Below are 18,466 nucleotides of genomic sequence, written 5' to 3'. Positions count from 1 at the left end.
ATTATCCCATTCATGTTGCAATAAAAGCACATATTTAAAATGTGATATTTTCAATAAATACATTTGTTCAATATTATCAAGATAAAAATCATAACATTTTCAAGACATTGTTGATACGTGTTGCATAGAAACCTAGCACAAGCCAATACCGAGTCTTTTTTTTTTGCTTTGGTTAGATGTGCAACAGATTTACAGACTTCCATGGTGGGTAGAATGTTGTCAGTGACTCATTATCATTGTGAATCAACCGATTCGTATTGCATCAGCCCAGAATCGATACTAAACAGGGTTGAATGGGCTAATTTTTCAAAAATGCTTAAAAATCATTATTTTTACTGACATATGTCATCTCCTGGTTGAAAACTGGCTTATTCAGCTCAAGAGAAGTTGAAGCCCTAAATTTTTTTCATTATACATAAAATTTCTATTATTTATTAAAGAGGTTTCCACATTTTTTTCTTAAATTCTTAATATCCTCTATATTTACTAATTGGGTTCATATATATATTCATACTGCACCAAAAAAACATAAAATAGTTTAAACATATATCTAAAATCCACATTTCTTGCTTTTAATGAATGTATTGATTAAATCTTTATAGACAAGCATTGTCATTATATCTCTTTCAATACATAGCATAGCTAATCCACGAAAAAACCTTGCAAACCCTTGTTTGCTCATGATAGACACTTCTCTCTCTCTCTATATATATATATATATTTTTTTTTTGAAGGCACAAAATTATATGAAACTATTGAGCTGAAAATCATAGGTTCAAGCTTTATCAACTCAACGTCACCATATAAATGTATTTAGGAAGGTATGCTTGCTAAGTATCAAGCCTTTGATCGTGTTATTTGGATACAAAAATATGATTTTTTGAGTCATAAAATTTAAGTGCATTGTGGACAGTTAATTTTTGAATCCCTTAAAAAAACCTATTTATGTGTCAATTCAAAACTAGTTTGGCATTAAACAAACATTGTAGATCACATTCATGGGATTTAACCTACAAAACAAAAATATAAAACCTATGTTTTTCAATTCAATACTTCCATATAACTTGGTGCCTTCAATAGCACCAAATATTAAACCCTTATTTATTTATTGCTTGTTAATGAGCGTGTATGAGCAAGTCTAACTGAGCCGAACACCCATTGTTCATGTTTCGCTTGCTGAGCTTATTTTACAAGCTGAAAACAAAAAGCCAAGCCATGAACGCTTTTTATTGTTTCCCAGCCCTGAATATGACAAGTTTGATTGACCTGATTTGGTTGGGTCTTTGTCATCCTCAATCTATTATAGACCTACAGTCCTGATAGCTTAAGCACTGGTATAACCAGGCCAATTGGATTGTTTTTATTTTGGTGGTAAGGATAAGGTAGCAAGTATAGGAAAGCGCCAATGTGCAACGACCTAGTGTGGTGCACATTGATTCGGTGGATACGGGTCCAAGTTAATGTTCAAATCGGATTGGTGGGCCCCACGCAAGCCACCCTCGACGTGTATTTTGTGGTGTCCTGTGGATTCTCACCCTCTCATCACTGGACTCTCTCTCTCTCTCTTCCCGACCTACACGAGTCACCAGAAGAGGAGAGCGGCGAAGAAATTCAGGAGAAGAGGGAATTCCCGGGAATTTCTGTTACCTTGTTCGATCGTTTCGTCTCTTTCTCTTTCCCTCTCGATTTCTAGAAATGGCTGCCGTTCTGGAGGTGTTTCCGGTCGCTCGCCCCTCGGCCGGCCGGAGAGCCGCGGCCTTGGCGGCTGCGCAGTCACCGGTTTCCAGCAGGGCATTCCGGAAACCAATCTCCCTCCCGGAGATGCGAGGGCTGCGGCTTGTGGCTCGCCCTGCCGAGGTTTGCTCGGCGGTGTGCTTCGGGAGCCGGAGGACAAGGGGAGTGGTGGTCTGTGAGCTGCCGGACACGGCGACCCAAGGTTTGGATTTGTAGGGTTAGGGTTAGGAATAGTCTCTCTCTCTCGATTTGTTTCCAGTTGAGTGATTTGCTGGAGTTATTGCGGATTAGATGGCTCAATCATTTTACGTATTTACGGTAAAGGTGCCGTGTTCTGATTTAACTTAATTTTTCAAGGGAAAATGATTTTTGATTACAGAAATTCAGTTTTCTTAGTGCCTCTTTTGATAAAATTATCTCGGCGAATCATGATTTGTTTGGTAAGCGCAGAGGGATCATTCAGTGTGATTTTTTATGTTTTAGTTCTAGACTTCTAGTTATGTTCTTGGGAATAGGTCCATTTGTTCATCAGATGTTGGAGTTTTTACTTCTTTCTTCATAGACTGCCATGGCCGACAGATCCCTGCACGATTTTTGATGATTTTTTCTTTCATAATGAAAATACCGTTTAATTTTTAGAAATCATGCATGAATTCTAGTGTCTGTAAGCCGTATCGAAGGAAAATTTGATTTCGGGATAATGTAATGCAAATTTCATAATATTAGTTTTTCTTTGATCGCTACGAAGGTTTTCTCGTTTGATGATAAATCAGCAATGATCTTCTTCTATTTTGTGTGTTGTTATATTTTCTCATTCTTGAGTTATAATCGTTTTTGGGAACTGCGTGTTGTGTATTTTCTTAAGCATTTTGTGCTGCTTTATTATTGGATTGGCTTGGTTGATGCAAATCTCTCTTCATGTTCAAAAATGCAATTGCAATTTTGATACCCTTATTTATGTTTAAGACAAGATATTTTTGATGCATTCACTTTCTGTACTATTAGAGGTAGAGTGCCAATTGAGCATCTCAGGGTCTTCCGATGCAAAATTTTGTCGAAAATAGGTTTGTGAACATTGAATGCATATTTGGTCAAGAGTTTCTTATTCTCAGGATATATTTGTTCAGCAGACACACTGCTTTCCCTCCATCCTGATGAATTTCTTATCTAAATTGGCTCCTGTAACTTGGTTGTCGCTGTCTATTTTCATGTTGTTTTAAGAAGGTAGCTTGGTATGGTGAAAGTATCTTAGCTGAAGGGTCTCTGATCTGATTCCCTCTAAGGGGCTATCGGCTAACTTGTGTACATCAAAAGTGCATGATACAGTTACTGGTTGACATCTTTGAGGGGCTCTAGTATTTTCTACATATGGGCATGGTAGCTGTTATTTTATTGAATTTTTTATACGATTCTTGTCTTGAAGGTATCTTCTGGAATTCTATTGCATTGTTCAGATCATCAGGATGATTCTTATTATGGAAGTTAAGCCAAGAGTTCAATCTGTTAAAATGAAGTTCACGTTTGTTAGCTTAAACATTATGCCAATAGTGAATTAGAGTCCATTGTTTTATGATATCTTCTGATAAAAGAACAGCCCAGACTTGAGTTTAAGTAGTACCGTATGTTGAATGCCTCATGAGGAAGATAGACAAAGAGGATTTGAGTAACTTATATCTTTCTTTGGTAAGAAGGCTTAATCATCTAAAATATTTTTCTTTTTAAATTTTTTTGTATTCGTTATTCAATTATTTCAAAAAGTACGTACTGTCTACTTGTGATGGATTGATCCCAATGACCCTAACCCATCCAATGTCATTCAACATTCACAAAACTGCCAAATAAAATGCGTCCCAAGTCTAAATATAACAAGTACCACCTTGTCTTGGACCATCTCAGGGGAAACTATACCCAAAATCTGTTTTTCTTTCTTGCATTACGTTGGAATTTTAGAAACACATATTCTTGTTCAAGTATTCTTGCACATTTCTTGTTTGAACTGAAACAAGATTTTAGCATTCCAGCTTGCCATAGAAAGGCATCATAAACAAAAATTTTCACTTCAATTAAAGTTATATATCCAAGACTATACATTGATATATCTATCCTTTTTAGATATAGAATTTCGTTCTGTAATAATTAAATTCTATATTTAAAAGATATGCTATTTTTCGTTGTTGTCAAAGCGAGCAAGTTATATTTGTAGAGTATTCATATCAAAGTTTTTTTTTTCCTTTCTTTGAAAAAAATATTCATATCCAAGCTTATTTAAGTTTATTGGGATTGAATGTAAAAGCTGGATGTGCAAAAGTTGGAGTTTCTTAGTTGATGATTCTTGGGTTGGCTGGCACTTGTTTTCTACCTGCCTGTTAGAGAAGTTTGTGTATAATAAATTATTACATACCCACATCATGTGTTGACTGCAATAGATGGACCAATAGATCCGATCTATCTTTTACCAAACTTTACACTTTTATCTTGCCTAAATCATGGTTGGCCCGCTCGGTGACTCAGGTAAAAACTGTTTGGGGTCCAAATCGTGACTCATTGTAACTCGGCGAGTTTACTCGGAGGACTTGGATTATTCAAGTTTTTTTTTATATATTTTAAAAATAAAATTCCTTAAAAATACATTTAAACTATAAAAAAATAATTAGCATGCACTTTTATTGTTTCTTCACAAACATGAAAAACTTGAAGGCTTTAATGGCTTCCTTCCTCCCAAAATTGCACAACGAGTAGGCCTAGAAGGACTGCATGAGAAAGGCTAGGAGGAGGCATTGCTTTTGAAAATAGAAATATGCATGGGCTAAAATTTCAAAATTCATAGGGTGAAATTCCAACCAATGTCTCATTTGCATCGAGTTTGCTACTTCTTTCTTTAAATAGCTTTTCGGTTTTTGGAAATAGAGATTTAATGGCCTTGTGGTTTTTAGCAATGAAGATATGCACGAGTTACAATCCCAAAATTTATGTGTTGGAAGCCCAACAAAAGTCTACTCTCCCTTTCAAAACAATAAAAGAGACTTAAATCCGATGAGTGAACCGGTGTAGGCGGAGATCTAGCCGAGTAGACTGGTTTAGACTGAGTCCCTACCGAGTTTGGGTTGAAAACAAGTAATATAGAAACCGTGACTCGGTTGGGTCTCCACTCGAACCGAGTCACCGAGTCAGCCGGTTCAAACCGTCGAGTTTGCCAACTATGGCTTAAATATGTATTTGGCAAGACAGACATGATGTGATTTTCTAGATTTCCTTAAACAAGGTTTCCATTGTATAATAAGAAAAGTATAGAAAATAAATGAAGAAAGAATCCACCTTCTTATTACCCATTAAAATTAGTTTCTAAAAGCACACAAATACCCCTTACTTATCAAGTAACCAAAGAGGTTCTTTATGTCATTTATTAATTTATTATAGAACATATGAATTTTGCATCAAACTATCCTTGTACAAAAATGCATACGAGCATATGTATAAATGTGTGTATTGCATCCTAAAGAGGGAGAGCTGCAAATAAATTAGCACATAGGATAGGTTTAAGATCACAATAGATCTAAAATTGGGAAGGAATATATGTATATGATTAAAGAGGACGAGGAGATGTGTTGAAGAACAGTTAACAATAATAATGCTGTGGGAAAGGACTGTGACTTAAATTTAACAGATAGTAAATCCTAAAGTTCTTGTGCCACCCAAACCGACCATCCTTCTTCTTCCTCCTCCTCCTCATCATCATCATATGAATATGACTGTAATATATCCATGGTGTTTTTTTCTTGGCCTTGCATTTTTCATTGGTATTAAAAAGCTCACAGACTTTTCCATGTACAACTTTTGACATTTTAGGATCATGCTTTAAATCAATTGTCATCTCTCATCATTAGCTTTTGTGCTGAAAGGGCCTTAGATTTTGAAAGTACAATCAGTGAGTATGGCTCGAGTCTTTTTTTATTATTACCTATGTCATAATGATAAGGGACAACATGCTATGACATTAGTTCCTGACATGAATTCATATGATATTTTTTGAAAAACTAGGACACGGGGACATAGAATTTTCAAATTCTTATTCAATACAAAACTATTTTTTTGACAATTATCATATAAAAATGCACATTTATGGAAATATAATTAGAATTTATTAAAACTATTAAAAATATCAAAATAATGTTTGCACGTGTCTGACTGTGTCGGTGTATCTTATTCATGTCACCGGGGAGACATGGCCAAAATAGTGTGTCCTTGTGACAGGTTGTCACAAGCATACTCTTGTTGATGATATCAATGTAGCATCATCAGTTTTGGATTTTTGTTAGCACCAAAAGCTTTAGCCAACTTGTGAGGGCCCATTAAGGATTCAGACGATCATCATCAAACCACACCTCGATGCATGTAGTCAGCTTTACAATGCTTGTTTCTTCCTTCTTAAGGTTAAAACTATTAAAATATATGTATACCATATATATATATATATTATTTCCCTGTTATCTTTTGTAATGCCCACTAGGAACCATTTAGTCTTTTTCTTATTATATAAATAGACATGTCCACTAGGGACCTTTTTTTTTTTCTTATTTTTCTTTCTTTTGTTCTTTTTCCATAGAGTCGTTGGGACCCTCTCCAACGGTCATAAATGTGACCGTTGGGGAGCTCCCAACGACTCTATGGGAGCCTCCTTGGTCCCATAAAGTGTATAAAAAGGGGCTTTTGCCCCCACTCCTCTCCAATGCTTTCTATAGCATTTCAATATACTGTTCTTTATATTTCAAGCTCTCTCTCACATTGTGTGTGTTTGGTGCCTAGCCCTTTGTGGCTTATTGTATTTTGCTCATTTGTGGCCTCTTGTTTATGTGCTTGTGTATTCGTTGTAGTCACTTTGTGACATTGTTCTTTGCACTAGTGTTTCATTACATGGTATCAGAGTCCCTTAGGTGATTGTGCACTCTTAGGACTCTTTTATTTTATTTTTTGTGTGCTTGTATTTTACACACTTGTTATCCGCTTTCCTTCGCCTCTTTCATAATGGCCGACAAGGATGCAAAGATTGATCTCTCATTCAAATTAAATGGGACTAACTATAGAACGTGGGCAGCCGCTATTGAATACAACCTCAAGGTAAAAAACTTTGGGGATTTGTATGTGGTACGGTTTCGGAACCCTAACTAAAGCTCATCAAGAATGAAAGAAATGAAGAAAAGCCTTGAATGAAGAAGAAAAAGCAAGGTTATTTATGAATACCAATCCAAAGTTGAAGATTGGGACAATAACCATGCCAAAATATTGGCATGGTTCATGAACAATGTGGAGCTCAAAATTTGTTCTAATCTAGCCAAATTCAAGAAGGCAAATGAAGCATGGTTCTTCATGAAATGTATGTACACTTAAAGAGATCTTGCTAGACACTTCTTTTTGCAATAAAAAGTAAGAGCAACCAAGCAAGGAGATATGTGTATTAGAGATTACTATAGCACTTTATCTCCTCTATGGGATGAACTTACTCTCATTGAACCCCAATGAAAAGAAAGTGCTATTGCTATGAGGCAAAAACAAATGGAAATAGAGAGATTCTTTTGATTCATTCATGGGCTTAAGCCCGAATTTGAACATCTACGAGGATTCCTACTTCATAGGGCTTCAACTTCTCTTAGTGAAATTCTTGGTGATCTATGTCAAGAAGAAACACACTTGGATCTAAAAAATGATATTGATGAAGTACATGTGTTATCTAAACCGGGCAATAACACGAGGACATATAAGCCTCCTCATTTTTGGAAAAGTAACTATAATAACAATGGTGGTGAAAGAAAAATTGTGTGTTATCATTATAATGAACCATCTTAGACCCGATTGTCCTAGGAGAGAAGTGGCTTCCGTTAGAGAATTCAAGCAACTCAAATGAAGATAAAAAAAGGGATGGAGATATTAAGGACTCTATTGCATAACTTACATAAGCATTTCAACAATTTATGAAGAACAACTTTTTCACACCTTTTACTTCCGGTACTACGCTTTTATCAATTCCTGGTATGTCTTCTTGGATTCTTAATTCGGGTGCTTCATTTCATATGACTTCAAATGCATCAATTTTGTCCGAACCAAGCGTTAGTTCTTTCAAAATCTTTTGTTTCTACGGCCGATGGTACATCCTTGGATATTAAGTTAATAAGAACTCTTGAAACCACTTTAAGCAATGACAAAAATTCTTTGTTCCCAAAGTTAGACTTATTCCAAAACTTAACTTAAACCTTTTTTTGGTTTTTAAAATATTCGATCTTGGTTGTAGTGTCTTTTTTTCATCTTCAAATTGCTATGTACAGGATTTTCAGTCCGAAAAGCGAATTGGGCAAGGCCATAGAAGAGGAGACCTATACTATACAGATTTTTTGTCATTACCATCTAAGTCTTTTTGCAATCATGTTCAAACAAAAGATGTTGCCACTTGGCACAAAAGGCTTGGTCATCCTAGTATCTATAAGATGTATGTCTTTCCTCTTTTTGAGAAATTTTGTAATGAAAAGGAATTTACATGCAATGATTATATCTTTGAAAAAAATCATTCTCTTCCTTTTCAACATAACTTTATTTTGAAAAGACCCTTTGAGTTAGTGCATTCGGACGTATGGAGACCGGCACCCGTTATGTCTAAAGGAGGGTATTCATATTATGTTGTCTTTATTGATGATTTCATTAGATATATTTGGGTTTACTTTCCTAAAAACAAATCCGATGTTTTTTCTACTTTCAAAGAATTTCATATCCTTATTCAAAATCAATTTCAACGTAATGTAGCCATCTTTAGATCCGACTCCTTAGGGGAATACATGTTAAAAGAATTTCAAAACTATCTTAAACAAAATGACATTATTCATCAAAGATCTTGTCCCAAAACTCCACAACAAAATGGCTTTGTCAAAAGAAAGCATAAGCATCTTATTGAAACCACAAAAACTTTTCTCATCTCTAAAAATATTTCAATTCTTTTTTGGGCCGAAGCCGCTCATTCCGCAACATATCTTATAAATAGGATGTCATCTTAAAAAAGGTTTCTCCCTTTAAAAAATTGTTTAAAATATCTTCAGATTTCAAAAGATTAAGAATCTTTGGTTGTAAATGTTTTGTTCTTTTTTAAGGACAAGACAAACTCTCACCAAATCAAAATGGATTTGAACATCAAAAACCCAAGGAAAATGTTGATTATTCTTTTTTATTTGACTTACTTCCTAGAGATGACTAAAAAATCTAATGATACAATTTAGGATAGTAAGATTGTTTGTGATAATGAGAATGTTTGTGATAACCATTCTCATCAAAGAGATGATTCTCCTAGTGAGAATCCTAATGATATTCATGTATATTTTCGGTGTGAGGGAAATGAACATCAAACTGCTTTTGACATATATTCATAAAATCTCCCTTTAAATGACGAAGTTGAAGAATCCTTACCCCGACGATCCTCTAGGAGCATTAGACCTTCTAAAAAATTTGTATCATGACTCTTTTTCCCTAAATTATAGATCTTGTATAATCATGATCCATTCCTATCATGAGCCTTCAAACTTTAAAGAAGCTAAGCAATATTCCCATTGGATAGATACCATGCACATAGAATTAGAAACACTCAATAAGGCCAACACTTAAAAAATTGTAACTATCCCTTTAGGTAAAAGGGCTATTGGTTGTAGGTGAGTATAAAGTAATGACTAAAAGTGATGGGTCATTAGAAATATATAAAGCTGGTTAGTTGTTAAGGGATATGCACAAGAATATGGAATTGATTACGAAGAAATGTTTGCTCTAGTTGCAAGGATGACGAGTGCTAGAACTCTAATAGCCTTAGTATCGATCAAGCAATAGCCTATCTACCAATTAGTTGTCAAGAATGTCTTTTTAAATGAGGATCTTTGTGAAGAAGTTTATATGGATCCTCTCTCGGATCTTGTAATAGAAAAGGGAAAAACACTTAAGCTTAATAAAGCTCTTTATGGTCTTAAGCAAACTCTAAAAGCTTGGTATGACCGCTTCAGCAAATTTGTTCTTGATAGTGGATTTATTTCTTGTTATACTAGCACTGCTCTTTTTGTTAAGAATGCAGGAGACCACATAATTATCCTACTTTTGTATGTTGATGATATGATCATCACTGAGAATGATAAAAGGGGCATTGAGTCTTTTAAAACGTTCTTAAAAACAATTTTGATATATCTAACCTTGGATTTATAAGATATTTTTTAGTGATTGAAGTTGCATATTCTCTTTGGGGATATGTTCTTTTTCAAGTGAAGCTTGCATCAGATGTTATTGCTAAGTCTTGCTTGATTAATGAAAAGAAAGTAGGGACTCCAGAAGTAATCAATGCTAAGATGAGAGCCAATGATGGACCGCCTTTAGAAAATCTCACTCCTTATCGTCAATTAATCAAATCTCTAACATATTTGTCGATTACTAGGTTTGCTCATGATGTACACAATACAAGTCAATTCTAGAATGCTCCTAATATTATTCACATGGCAACTGTCATGCGAATTATCAGATATCTGAAGGAAACTATAACAAAAAGGGTATTCTTATCTTCTTCTTCATCTCCAAATTTAATTGCTTATACTGATTTTAATTGGAGTGAAAACCCTAATGATCGTATTTCTACCACAAGTTATTGTGTTTTTCTTGAAAAATCATTAATTTCTTGGAGGTGTAAGAAGTAACAAAATATTTCTATATCTTCTACAGAAGCAAAGTATATGACAATGACCACCACTACAACTAAACTTGTTTGGTTAAGAAGTTTGTTCAAAGATACGAGAGTTATCATCTCTATTCCTTCGAAGCTATGTTGCGACGACAAAAGTGTCATCTACATTGCTAGCAATCATACATTTCATGAACGAACAAAGCACATTGAGATGGACTGTCATTATGTTCTATATGAGTTTTTATGGAGCACTATTGAACTTCCATACGTCACTTCGGAGTACTAGCTTACAAATTTCTTTACCAAAGCTTTACCATCCCCTAGGTTCTCTTTTCTTCTAAGCAAACTTTCGGTGATCTCACTCTCAGTTTGAGTGGGGTGTTAATATATATATATATATATATATATATATATATATATATATATATATATATATATATATATATATATATATATATTATTTTCATGTTATCTTTTGTAATGCCCACTAAGGGGGCAATTTATTCTTTTTCTTATTATGTAAATAGACATGTCTACTAGGGACATATTTTTTTTTCTTTCTTTTGTTCTTTTTCCATTTGTGTAAGAGGCAAGAGGGTCCAACTCATAGAGTCGCTGGGACCCTCCCCAACGGTCACAAATGTGACTGTTGGGGAGCTCCCAACGACTCTATGGGAGCCCCCTTGGTTCCATAAAGTGTATAAAAAAAGGAGCTTTTGCCCCTTCTCTTCTCCAATGCTTTCTATAGTATTTCAATATACTATTCTTTATATTTCAAGCCTCTCTCTCTCACATTGTGTGTGTTTGGTGCCTAGCCCTTTGTGGTTTATTGTATTTTGCCCATTAGTGGCCTCTTGTTTATGTGCTTGTGCATTCGTTGTAGTCATTTTGTGACATTGTTCTTTGCACTAGTGTTTCATTACAAAAACCTGTCACTTTGAAATCTTTCATTACTTTATAGTTTTGCTCCAAGTCTCCATAGCCCTTGTCACTTTGACATCTTTCATGACTTCATAGTTTTGCTCCAAGTCTCCATAGCTCTCTCTCTCTCTCTCTGTTTTTTATTCCACCCTTTTCCTTCATCTCATTAATGCTACGAAAATAAAGGCCCCAATATGTTCTTGCATGCACAAATATGAGAGAGAGAGCGAGTGACAGAGAGAGATGCCTAACCTTTTGTGTTAGACAAATAAAGTGGCTAAGATACCCTTAGCAGTTATTTTATTTTCAACAAAAACATTGGGTGAACTATATCATTGATGAAACACAAGAAGATAATTTGATGCTGTAGCTGTTTGAGATGAATTAACAAAAATCAATTGCTTAAATGTATGTCTAAAAAGATAGGTGGTTATATAGGTAATAAGTTAGACATGCCTGGTGGTTATAGGTGCATGGTGGGAAAAGAAGTTAAGAGAGTTAGGGCAGCAAGGCTAATGATCAACAAAATGGATGTTGTAGGGGGAGGGGGGGGGAGATCCAACATACAACCTTTGGAGAGAGGTAGACAGGACTACAAGCTCGAGTTCAAAGTTTTGATTCTCTTGGATTAGATCATACATTCACCTCATTATTCACTCACCATTGATCCCCAAATCTTGAAATGAAAGGGATAAACCACCTTTCCACATGGATCCATTTCCCTCTCCACCATGAATCTCCATTCAACAACATCGATGTATCTGTTTCTGGTCATTCAAAATAGAGTACCTAACCTCCCTACACTTCTCCTGCTAGTCAACTATAGTGTCACCCTTGACATGCTCACTGCTATGATTGGCATGAGCTACTAATAGCTCAGCTACCACACTGTAAGCTACCGTGTGCCTGTCCCACTCAACAATCTTTTTATGGTGAGCCATTTCATCAACGAGCCCAAACATATCCAACCTTCATGGTGAGACCCAATTTAGTTTTCTCGTGGGAGAAGATCATTATGTTGAGAGCTTTACTTGTTTGTTTTTTTTGGTTTTTGATTAAGTTAATATATTAAAGTTGGCATAGGAAGGGTGCACGATAATGGTCAATCAAGGACGCGTGTCTCTGAGCTTGAGTTTGTTGGGTAGAGACATGAGTTAGAGAATTTAGGAACATGGATGAGAACGAAGAATTAATGAATTTAGATGAGAGGACCCAGGCTCCAATAGCATCTCGTTATTTAAGTCAGGATGAAAAAGGTAGAGGCCTAAGTTATAAGAAGCTAAGGTGGGTTACCTATTGGGGGGACTTGAAGTGAGAGATCAGAGTTCTTACCCATTCACATCGACTAGAGACCCCTATGGAAGATGAAAATGGTGAGCATTGAAATGAAAAGATTTATAAAGTGCTTCATATTTGCAAGTGTGCTCTGCCTAGCACAAAATAAAGTAATGTGAAGATGAGCGTTATTTTTGCCTTTTGATAACATCAAGTGTCCACCTATCTCGTGCTGCAAACTAGCTCACTTCACAATGTGAATTTCATTGTCTACCCCTTCATTGCTGACTTCTTTGCACATGATGATTTTTTTGCCAAGCTATGTCACATGGGTGCGGGTGCAGGGATTCAGCACTTCCAAAAAACCCGGGTGCGGGGGTGCGGCAGGGGCAAAAATGTAATATATATATATATATATACATATAAGGGGGGTTGGGGGTTCCCCCTGCACGGGTTCCGCTGCGCGGTCAGCGGGCGGGGGTCCGCCCCTGGCGGGGGGTTATAGGGGGACTCCCCTCCCCCCCCCCCCCCCCCCGTTTTTTTAAAATTCTGCAGCCCATTTCATAGGGCAACATTTTAAAAAAAAACCCCAAAAAAATGGACCATTTGCAGCCCATTTCATAGGGCAATTTTTTTTAACCCCCCCCCCCCAAAAAAAAAAAATGGACCAAAATGACCCTGGGTGCGGTCAACGCACCCAGGGTCGGGTTGACCGCACCCGCATCGAGTCGCATCGACGCGGGTGCGGCACCCTGCTAGCCGAGTCCCTGTGACATAGTTGCCAAGCAATAGCACATTTAAGTCAAAAAGGGTTATATCCATGTTTTAACTCTTTTCATAGTTCAAAATAGTAGTTATGTAGTGCCTTTTTCCTATTAGGGAATATGGGAAACTTTTTGGCTAAACGAAGGAAAGCTGCCACACAAAGTGCAGATGTAGCAACACTTTGATTGTCTTATTAGCCCCATCATTAACTTTTATTTCTGTTAGTGAATCATTTGTCCAACCTCTAGATCCAATTCTAATGGGTGATTCATGGATGATCCTGTTACTTATTTGTTTTCTGTGTGTAAATATCTATACACATATATATCTGTTTTCTGTGTGTAAATATATGTAATTATATATATTAACATACTATAAGCATATATTCTATATGGCGATATGTAATTATGTATATGTATATATTGTATACCTTTTGTGAGTACTGTTTCTGCTTTATATTTCTGTTTGTCTCAATTATTATCTGTTTTCTTGTCTTTTTCACACTTCACACTTCAGACACATATATATCATGTATGTGTATCTTTTCTCTGTATCTTTTCTCCCACACACACACAATTCTGAAGCGCGCGCACACGCGCACACACACACACACACACACACACATATATATATATATATATATTGCAACAATGAGGTTTTTTGTCCTAATTATTGGCCTATATAGTTTAGTTGTAGGATCTTTATAGTTTAGAGATGAAGATTAGCATATGAGACGTTGGTTAAATGTGATGTTTTTAGTTATCATGAACAATCATTAGTTTAGTTATGACTTATGAAATTTTAGTATGACTTGGATATGAATTTAATATTGTTAAGGCTTTAATTGTGTTTAAATTATTTAGTTGCCTTTTATTTACATTGTCAGTTGCATGGTTTTGTTTATTCAATTGTTTATTTCTTCTTTTTATTTGTCTATTGCTTATTTTATGTCTAATTGTTGTTAATTTTTTTGTATACATGATTTTATTTTTTGTATATTGTTTATTCACATTGTTAGTTGTATGTTTTGTTTATTCAATTGTTCATTTATTCTTAATTTTTTTGAGCAGGTTATTTAGTATAATTGCTTTATAGTGTTCAAAGACATGTGATTTGTCTATTGCTTATTGTTGATTGATTTTATGTTGTATACATGTTTATTATTAATTTTAACAGTTTTTTACATATTTTTGTATATTTTTTATTTTTTTTTTAATTGGGGTACTGACTAGTACACCTAGTCCCCGACTAGTCATTTTAGGGGCTCACTGCCTAAGCACCACCTACCGCCTTTAACAACTAAGGTTCGTGTGTGTGTGTGTGTGTGTGTGTGTATATATATATATATATAGCCTTGATGTCCCTCTTCTGCCTCCATCCATTTCTTTGTGGACTATGTATAGAACAGATCCAAGGTGGAGCAAGAATTACCATAAAGCAAATGGAAATTGAAAGTGCAATACATGTGTGTGCTTACAAGATACTTGACTGTGTTGCGGAACTGTTTATCTAGCCTTTGTTTTGAACTCCGGATTGTCCATTGTTATTGGTGATCAAGATACGTAGATCTTTGTAAACTACATGTATATTCTGTACATTTTGAAATTCGGGAAATCCAGTGGTTGGGATAATTTTGGAAAGGGGGTGTTTACTTTTCTGAATTCAAAGATACTGGTTGGAGTATATGAAACGATGTTTGGCATTCTGAGTGATGAATATGTAGGGTTGAACTTGGCAATCCTTTGTTATTGGTCTGTTGAAGGTCTTACTATCTGTCTGGATATGTTGATTCTTGCTTTATCTTTTTTTTTAGATATTTCTCATTTAGAGGTCATGTAATCTCATGCAGACACACAAGTGTTTGCAGTGCTTTCCTGAATTATTGAAATTGATCTCTCTCTCTCTCTCTCTCTCTCTCTCTATATATATATATATATATATATATATATATATATATATATATATATATATATATATATATATATATATATATATAAAGGAGGGTCTAAAATCTACAACCAACGATGTTGGGACAGCTTCCCTTCTCTGATGCTTGAGCATCTCATTGATCGGACCTCATATATTTGTTATTTATAATTTATTTAGTAAGAAATATGCAAAGACTTTACGACGTATAGGCATGTTTTTTAAAACGTGAAAATTTGACGGCTCACAATGCATTTTAAACTTTACAATACAAAGTATTGTGGGCCGTTGATTTTTAGTGCTTTCAATGCATCTAAACATCAAAAATTCATAATCCAAAATATGTTGCTCACTAAATGTATGATAAAAATCGAATATGTAAAGTCCGATCGATGAAAAACTCGATTGTTAGAGAAGGAACGCCGTTGATTATCATCGGTTGTAGATTTTGGACCTCCTTTGATTGGACGGGATCCCTTCAAAAAAAATATATATATATATATATATATATATATATATATATATATAACCTGGGAAGGAACCAACTGAATTATGTAGGTATCTTTCCTTTTGTAGAAATGGAGTTGAAGAGACCATTGTCACTATTATAACCGAGAGTACAATATCCTTTGTACTTAAAACTCCTGATGCATATGTTTATATTTTAATATAACTGACTGATGTTTTAGAATTCATGTCTTCTATTGTGTTTTCCTCCCTGTTTACCTTTTTATGGTTCGTTCCAATAGAAGATTTGAGATTTGAGTTTGTGTTATTTGTATAAAAATACTTGGGTCCATATATATTTTTTGGAAACTTACATGACTTGATTGGAATCCAGTTCCACTTGTCAATGAAGCAACATGGCAGACACTTGTCATTGAGGAGGAACAACCTGTGCTTGTAGATTTCTGGGCACCATGGTGTGGACCCTGCCGAATGATCGACCCTGTGATAAATGAGTTGGCCATACAGTATTCAGGCAAACTGAAGTTCTACAAGTTGAACACGGATGAGAGCCCAAAAATAGCAACTGAGTATGGAATCCGTAGCATCCCAACTGTGATGATCTTTAAGGGTGGGGAGAAGAAAGAAGCAATTATCGGTGCTGTTCCCAAGAACACTCTTATTGCAAGCATTGAGAAGTTCCTGCCTTGATTGATCATGATCCATCCTTTTTTCTGTAAGAACCTAGTTTCTTTCATTGCATGTTTTTATGATCTTATATGTTGATTTTTAGGCCATCTGCTTGCATATAGCTCTCTAGCTTTAATGTAAATATGTATGAAGGCTGTAATTCTCTGCTCTGTCTCATCCATTACTGCTTTGCATATTTTGAAGCTTTCTCAGCCAAAACCTCTTAACAGGTTTTTAGTTTATATAAACCGTTAGATATTTGCTTGACAATGTTTTCAGAAGTGTGATTAGTTAATCCTAGCTATGACGGGGATTAATGACTTGGACCATCTCTCTGCTAGAATCAAGTTAAGCTCTGAGCTCTGGGTTTGCCTACTTCATTGTCTAAATTGACCTGGTCAGCAACTTGAGGGCTCAGTCGCATGAGTCTATTTGCTTCCCAGGGTTGCATTCTTTTTCATAGGCAACACTTGATAGGGTTATACATGGGGATTCTTAAGCTGTTCTTGCCTGCCAATTCGGCTTGATATAAACAAATTGATAGCTGGCTTTGACCCTTTTTATAGTTGAATCCTTATCAGTCACCATTGGTTGTGAATCAGTAGAAAATTGATTCACAACTGACCTGACTGGAAAGGGGTAAACCCATGGAGTTTTATGCTGTCAGGACAATGATTGTCAGTACAGTAGGCAGAGCCAGTGCGGCTAGGTCTCTGATTTTGAGGGCGATTTCTCTATGTAAATATGAAAAAAACCGACTTGATTGGGATATTTTTTTTTCAAAAAATAAAAATGCTAGAAAACAGTTTTTTAATATTTTAATGTTATTTTAATATTTGATGACACATGTTGACTGCCGATTAAAAGTTGGCCAATTCATTTAGATTCAGTTGAGAATCGATATCAGCCAATTCACTGGCCAAACGATTGGATGGCCGATACAATCTTGACAACATTGGAGCTGAGAAATGCTAGTCTGGTGCCCGCCATGACATAAAATACAACGGGAAGGGACTGAATGTGATGGCTGGCTGGATCCAAAGCTCTTGCATGGGCCTTCTCTATCAGGTGTGAAGTCTAAATTATTTTCATGTCAATTTGTCATTAGGGGTTGAATAGGGCACGTAGCTTGAGAGATAACCCTAGGGTTTTCCCCAATCCTGCATTATGTGTAACTTCCCAAAATTTTGAACTTGTAAACTTTTAAAATGACTTGAAAAAGATTAGAAAATCTTTTATTTTTCAGAGTTTTTGTTTTAGTGAATCATCGAAAATGATTTTTTTTTTGAGAAAAGACAAGTTGACAAGGCGCATTAGCGTAAAACCTTCATTTTACAAAAGATTTGTATCTTCGTAACAATATTTAGAAACCATATGCATTAAAAGATAATATCAAGTTTATACAAACTGGGATTTCTCAAGAAAATTCTTATATAAAAATTCAAAACCCAAAAGATGTATTCAGGACACAGAATGCCAGTAGAAAACAATGAGATCTTGAAGTCAACTTGCAATCGCACTATTATCTGTCGCGTAATCTTAATCATCACCTGTACTTATAAGTGAAAGAACTACACAGAGATAAGAAAATGTCTTTTGTGTATTTTCATTGAATTCTGCAATAGCCAAGAAGGCTATTTATATATAACCGTTTACAAGAGTTAACGTATATTGAAATTACGATAACACTATAATTGCTGTTTTTTATAATGATTATAAAAAACGATAATCATTAAGCTTCAATAGGACTCTTCATCAATCAGACTCTTCATGTGCTAGTATAACAGGAGTCTGGAAGGAGTTCATTGTGTTTTGAAGTATTATGAGTATAGGAATCTATCATATCCTTATCATGCCCCTGCGAGCTCAACGTGGGGTCAACGATGTTCAGCTTGTCACGAAAAAAGATGAACTTTAAAAACGGAAGAGGCTTCGTGAGCCCATTATCCAGTTGGTTAGATGAGGAGAGAAATCGAACCTGGACATGACCTTTTTCACATGATCTCGTACGAAGTGAAA

General features: G+C 35.4%; 1 protein-coding gene across 1 annotated transcript; it reads left to right on the top strand.

The window, feature by feature from the left end:
* Window positions 1–1,544: 1,544 nt before the first annotated feature.
* Window positions 1,545–16,666, top strand: LOC149813257 (uncharacterized). Its single transcript, XM_089992348.1, has 2 exons — window positions 1,545–1,936; window positions 16,152–16,666. Exons 1-2 carry the CDS (start codon window positions 1,696–1,698, stop codon window positions 16,466–16,468), a joined length of 558 nt encoding a protein of 185 aa, XP_089848474.1. The 5' UTR covers window positions 1,545–1,695; the 3' UTR covers window positions 16,469–16,666.
* The last annotated feature ends 1,800 nt before the right edge of the window (window positions 16,667–18,466 follow it).

The sequence above is a fragment of the Nuphar pumila genome, chromosome 16 (genome assembly GCF_984573655.1).
Source record: "Nuphar pumila chromosome 16, dmNupPumi1.hap1.1, whole genome shotgun sequence".
Lineage (NCBI taxonomy): Eukaryota > Viridiplantae > Streptophyta > Magnoliopsida > Nymphaeales > Nymphaeaceae > Nuphar > Nuphar pumila.
Note: the sequence above shows the minus strand (reverse complement) of the source record. Positions and strands in the feature narration are given on the sequence as shown.

Coding starts and splice junctions, on each gene's coding strand:
- LOC149813257 (XM_089992348.1), top strand. CDS start 1,696: ATGGCTGCCGTTCTGGAGGTGTTTCCGGTCGCTCGCCCCTCGGCCGGC. Junction 1,937..16,151: donor GCCGGACACGGCGACCCAAG/GTTTGGATTTGT, acceptor ATTGGAATCCAG/TTCCACTTGTCAATGAAGCA.